Source organism: Seriola aureovittata, chromosome 11, assembly GCF_021018895.1.
Source record: "Seriola aureovittata isolate HTS-2021-v1 ecotype China chromosome 11, ASM2101889v1, whole genome shotgun sequence".
Classification (NCBI taxonomy): domain Eukaryota; kingdom Metazoa; phylum Chordata; class Actinopteri; order Carangiformes; family Carangidae; genus Seriola; species Seriola aureovittata.
The window spans coordinates 5,152,082-5,158,566 of record NC_079374.1 but is presented as its reverse complement, the minus strand read 5'-3'; the positions used below and the strand labels follow the sequence as shown (position 1 = coordinate 5,158,566).

At 43.0% G+C, this 6,485-nt stretch overlaps 1 protein-coding gene across 1 annotated transcript; it reads left to right on the top strand.

Moving 5' to 3' along the window:
• The first annotated feature begins 28 nt into the window (after positions 1–28).
• On the top strand, positions 29–5,374 carry gdf3 (growth differentiation factor 3). Its single transcript, XM_056388694.1, has 2 exons — positions 29–2,064; positions 3,040–5,374. Exons 1-2 carry the CDS (start codon positions 1,788–1,790, stop codon positions 3,888–3,890), a joined length of 1,128 nt encoding a protein of 375 aa, XP_056244669.1. The 5' UTR covers positions 29–1,787; the 3' UTR covers positions 3,891–5,374.
• The last annotated feature ends 1,111 nt before the right edge of the window (positions 5,375–6,485 follow it).

The following is a 6,485-nucleotide window of genomic DNA, read 5'->3' as shown; positions in this document are numbered from 1 at the left end:
AAAAAAATATAAAAATGATGATGTGATTTTTGCTGCGGCTTTTACAAAACAAGGATGTTCCTTTTATGTCTGGAGCATATGGTTTGTAGGCTCAGGTATCTCTGTAGCACAATGCTTCACTTACAGTATGTTGGTCTGGTATTTTATCAAAAATATTTCAGCTCCTGCGACTTGGATATTGCAATTATGATAATATTTTGATTAATTGTTGAGCCTTAATATACGACACAGAAAATCAAGTATGATGTCTGTAGACTGAGCAGAACCAGAGCCAAATGTCTCAGGAAGTGAAGTGAAAAGATCAGTTCAAATAAACATAAAAGGTTTCAGAAAAACTTAAAACTTGGGAAGTTCTGGTGCAATGTCTAGTTGTGTGTCGGTGTTTATCATGATTAGTAAACGGACAGAAACAATCATCACACTGACCTACACTGACCGGTCTGAGTCCCAATCTACAGTTTACCACCCCCCAGGAGGGTCCCACCCCCAAGATAAGTCTGAAAGGTCACAAGATGTTTAAAATGATAAATGATATGTCTTTTTGTAATGTTTTTTATTTTATTTACTTGTTGCCTTATGAACACATAATTGTTCACATTGAAACAGTCTAGGAAGGAAAATTCTCTCCTTGTTTGAGCTGTTCCTGTAAGAACTCCTTTCTAAACCCATAAACTGTGATAAGGAATCACAAACAATCATTTGTTTTAGGCTCAAAATGTTGAGGACCACTGCTTTATTTAAATGACATGACAAGTAAAAACATTCATGTAAAACACAGTAGTCTCTTGAGTGCTGCGAGTTTGAAGGACTAAAACAGGAAGTACCTCCAATGGACACTAGATGGTGCAACAAACTCTGACTGCAGGAGCACATAAAGACCTCTGGACCTCCTCGGTGTTGACCCATGTTTCCATCACACTGCAAACTAAACGGCTTCAGCTGAAATATTCCTGAATATTTCAGGTTTCTGCAGTTCAGTTTGCATGTGTGGCTGAAAATGCCACAAAAACTGGGGGCAGACGTTTGTGGTGCACATGAGGATGAATCCTATTGATACCGGTATCTCCCGGCTGTTCATGTTAATGCCACCGACTGTGTTCCCATCCTGATGTCAACAGTGTTTTCACTGGTGCTGTTTCTCCGTTTGACAGTCGACCCCCACACTGAGGTCTATGGAGTAATCGCAGCCTTGTTTCTGGAGCAGATGCAGCTTCAGACAACTTCAAATGAAATATTTGTTGTTTTGAGGACCAAAAATGAAAATGAACCTTCAGTGCAAAACATTAAATGAACCTAACTTTGCATCAGAAAATGTTTTATTCTATGTCAAATTTTTCATCTATAACTCACAATCTTGGGTTTAGTGAACAAACCTCAGATGATGGATGTGGTGAACAAACACAGATTGTGCCTTGAAGTGGTAAATTTGGGACTATATTATAAATGCAAGGGAGAGACATCCGGATACATCAGAATAACTCTAAAAACATTATTCAGCATTGTTACAACGGGGAAACTTCATCTGATGTTTTGCAGATGTTTTTATTTTAGTTTTGGTTCAAGAACCTCTCTGTTATTCCTGAGGACCTGACCTGAGATCAGTCTCCACGTGTTCCCGCCCCCCCCTCACCTTATCTCCGGCCTGTCTGCCCGCTTCGCATTAACATAATTATGCAGCTGCACACCGGGAGGTTTCCCGGGTTAAAACAAACAGCGTCGGCCTCCTGGGAGCCACAGCACAGGTGAGGAACCAGCAGAGCCGGGTGAAGTCAAACACGAGGCCGAGCATGAGTCCTCTGGTGCTGCTCGCGGTGTGTTTTCTGGGTGTGTGTGATCTCTCACACGTGGAGGAGATGAAGAGCCAGGAGCGGCTCTTCCTCGGCTCACTCGGCCTCTCCGGGCGGCCCCGGCCCGCAGGGAGCCACCAGCCCCGACACCAAGTCCCCTCCGCGCTCTGGAGGATGTTCCGGAGGTCGGAGAACATCCGGACCCAGGAAAGCGACCCCTGCATGGTGGCAGAGTACGGAGTCCGCGGCAACATCATCCGATACGTGCAAGACCAAGGTACCAGGAGTCAGTGTGTGATGGTAATTGATTTAAAGGCCCAATATTCTCATAAGCTCCGCAGTTAGACAGGTTCTTATGTGAAGCTGAGTTTGTGGTAAAATATCGTTTTATTTTGAAAAGTTGTGGATGAGGATCTCCAAACCACAAATCTGAGTTTTTCTCAGCCAATAATAACTGCAGTAACTGGGTGGACCTGAGCTACCACTGATGAAGACTTAAGATAATGATAATTAATAACAGTCATAAACTAACTTGCATTTACTGCAGGATACACTTTTGAAGTAAAGTAGACAGATACGCTTAAAGAAAGTAATAAATGAAGTTGACTTCCTAATTCTCAGATTGTTGCACAGCACTTCTCCATTGGGCCAATAGCATGCAAGGGTTTTAGGCACAAATAGCAGATTTTCTCAGTTTAGTTTTATCAGTTATAAACATTTAAACTGTGTAGTGTAACTGGGCAAAATGACACATATTACACGTGTGTTGTGGTTCTGTCCTATAGGCTACATGTCTGCGAAGCTCAGCACATCAAAAAGCAGGTTTAGCCAAAAAAAAAAAAGTGACATAATGACACACTGCAAGGCCTCTGGGTCTCAGCAGCTCTGATCTGTACACATGTATGAGAGAGAGAATATCCACTATTATTCAGGAACAGGGAAATGTTTTTTAAAGCAGATAAAACTGTATGACAACAGTAAAAGTCCTGTTAACATAAGATGTTTGCACTAGTCATACTACAAATTCAGTAGAGAATAATAATAAGTCAGTTATACTTGTGCCGATGAAAACACAGTGAGTTCAACCACAGTGTGTATTTGAGAGACTCCTAATTGGTCATGACAAATTATTCTTCTGCATGATTTAGGTTGTCATGCGCTCAGTTTCCACTTGTTTAAAAAGCCTAAATACACTCCTGAAACACTGTAATGTCTTTGTTAACCATCTGATCTCCCTGCTGACGTTTCGCAGGCAGGCTGGTGTCTGGGTGGAGCAGCAGCTGTCAGGTCTGTCTGGAGAAGCAGCTTTTCTTCAACATGTCCGTCCTGCAGCCTGTGGAGCTGCTGTCTCTGGCTCAGCTGGAAGTCAAGTTCCACTGGAAACCCTTCAGATCTGCAGAGCTCCTGCAGGGGCCCCGGGCCCTTAGCGTGTCTCTGTATAAAGTGATCCGAGCCACGTTGAGGGGAGCCAATCCCCAGGCCAACCGCAGACTCCTACTGTCCCAGTCAATCCAGCTGCAGCCTGAACCCACCTCCCTCACCATGGACCTCACCTCGCTGGCAGAGAATTGGCGCAAACCGGGACGCAACTACGGTTTGGTTATAGAGCTGCTTCCTCTCAGCACCGATCCAGAGGAACTTCCCTTTCACCCCGGAAACTCCCTCCCATTGGAACCAGCTTTCACCCTGCCGCTGATCCAGGCGTCACTGGTGGCCGTGTCCCTCAACCCCCACCAGTGTCGCTCCAGAAAGAGGAGAAGCGCCGTCCACCTCCCTGTGACGCCCAGCAACGTCTGCAAGGCCCGACGTCTCTACATTGACTTCAAAGACGTGGGCTGGCAGGACTGGATCATCGCTCCGCAGGGCTACATGGCCAACTACTGCCACGGTGAGTGCCCGTTCCCGCTCAGTGAGAGCCTGAACGGCACCAACCACGCCATCCTGCAGACCCTGGTTCACTCCCTGGACCCGCATGGCACGCCTCAGCCCTGCTGTGTCCCCATCCGCCTGTCGCCGATCTCTATGCTCTACTACGACAACAACGACAACGTGGTGCTGCGACATTACCAGGACATGGTGGTGGACGAGTGTGGGTGTCGATGAATTTGACATTTATGATTGGGTTTAGGTCTTTTTTAGCTTTTCCATCCAACTTTAGGAGTCAGATTCTTCCTGTCACGTTTGTTGGATTATGTTTTCAGTGTATAATGTCAGGTCTTTGTCGTCAGTGGTTTTTAAAGTAAGTAACGTAAGATTTATGAGTTTGTTCTCAGGGAAGTTTTGAGAGATTTAAAAAAAACAAAACAAGTATGATGTTAATAAAAATTAAAAAACACAGTGGAGGGTTGATTTATTTTTCAGTCAGAATAAGTTTTGGCCCCTTCAGCTTCCCCACCGTTTCCCTGTGATTTAAATGTTTCACTGACGGAGGCCAGCTCCCCTTTTATCTACTCAATAAGAAATGAACTCTCTTATCTCACCTTCCTGCATGATAACGCTCCCACCCCCTCCCTCACTGAGCAAGACAGACCACTGGGGTTGCCATGACGACGGCTGGTCGCCACAGCAACTGAGAGAGGCTGACAGGTTGTAGTAATTAGTGAGAGAGTTTGGGGTGTGAAGACGCAGAGAAGAAGAGACCCAGCTCTGTGAAAGTTCCCAGTGGGTAAATGGTAATGTTCATTTGAAAAACGTGTCGTAGCAAGTTCTTCAAAAGGTTCCCACACTCTGTTTAACGTTCTTGAAACTTTCTAAAACATCATTAACCTGGTAAACTTAATATTTTTCCCTTAAATGTTCAATTTAGAAAAAAATGTTCACTCTAACAATATCCTCTTCCTCCTCTTGTCCCAATCTTTAGTCCTAAATGACTCAAATATTGACATAGCTGTGCAAACTCAAGACAGGAAGATACTTTTATTGCTACAACAACATGTCTTATGGAAATATTGTAGATGGTGTGAACATCATTTCATAAAAATTTCCCTAAAATCCAACTTATTTCAGGCTTTCTTTTGGGACCTTGACATAGTAATTTAAGTTGTGTCATGTTTGAACAAATACCTGGCCCCTGGTCGCTTCTGGAAAAATGGAGCCACCCACAGCTCTTCAGATTTAGGAGGCTGAGTTGAGTGTTGTCCAATGCACACCTTGTAAACAGGTGCAGAAGAGGTTATTCAGAAGAGAGGACTGAATTGCGTCACAGGATCGGCACCAAATTTGTTGCAAATGCATCACCTGAGGAAATAATGTATTTTCTTTGCTCAGAATGGGCAGGGATTTAATACGTTCCTTCAAACGTTAAATTAACATTACAGCAGCAAACTGGAGCCCTCACATCAACATAAATCATTATAGGGCCACTACAGTGTTCTAATATTGCACTCCTAGAAAGTTAAAAGTTAGCAGCATTTAAACCTGCCACATGAAGTTAGGAATGATCTCACACTCAAATGTAATAATCTACATAACTTTTTTTGGTGTCTTTCATTCTCGATTTAAGGTACATTTTTTTTTCAAACTGGGAGATGTCCAGTACAAACCATTTGTCTTAAACTGCCCAAATTAGAATAAATAAAGATCTCTAATTATTAAAAGATGTTTGTAGTGTGAAGTATTTTTCCTACCGTTAGGGTTTTTGTTTATTTTTTATTTTACACCCCTTTCTTTATCCCTTTCTGTTTATTGCTCTGCCAGTTTAATATCACTTAACTGACACAGAAGAAGAATGAAGGGCAGAGGAAGTGGAAGAGTAGAGCGATAGGCCGGAAAGAGAAGACGCCTCGGGCACTTCAACAGTACTTTGCTGTCAAAGACAAAGTCATTTCCACTTCGCCCTCTGAGGCAAACAATACACACTGTCTCTAACTCACTGAAGTGTTTTTGTCTCCGTCTCTCTTCCCTGAGCAACAGAGTGAAATTATCTTCATTAAACTTTACATCGGTGCTCAAACCTGAGGACACTGAGCTCCTTCAGCACTCACAGAAAACACAGAAAGAGGCTTTTTGTCACTGGATTTGGGGCAAATTGTACAACTCAGTTTTTAGCCGTTTGTTGGCATGACTTAAGGACAGCAATGGCAGTGGATCGGTCCACCACTTTTGTCCGGACTGAAATATCTCAACAACTTTTTCTTGACATTTGGGACAGATATAAATCCAGCTGTCTTTGGTGATCCCATCACTTCTCCTTTGGCGCCACCATAAGGTTGACATTTGTGTTTTTGAGTGTAATATCTCAACAACTTTTAGATGGATTGCTATTCATGTCCCCCTCAAGATGAGATTTGGCGATGCGTTTACTTCATATTTAGCACCATCATCAGGTCCACATTTTTCGATTTGTACATTACTTTGGTTTCTGACCAAAAACCTTCAAAACTAATAACATTCCCATCAGCCTCTGCTGTACTTGTGTGTTAGGTGCAAATTAGAAAATGTTAGCATGCTATCAAATTAAATTAAGATGGTGAGCATATTAAACATTTCATCAGCTACGTCAGCATGTAAGTGTTGTCTTTAGGAGCATATTAGCATAGCTTCGCAGAGTCGTTACCATGGCTGTGGACTCTTGACATCTTTTTCTTGACAGTAAGAGAACCCTCAACAAAATCAAATAAAAGTTTGATTTTGAAACTTTCTGACTTTGGTGCAGACTGTCAGGGCGTTCTCTGCAAGGCCCTACCATTTTTGAGAGGT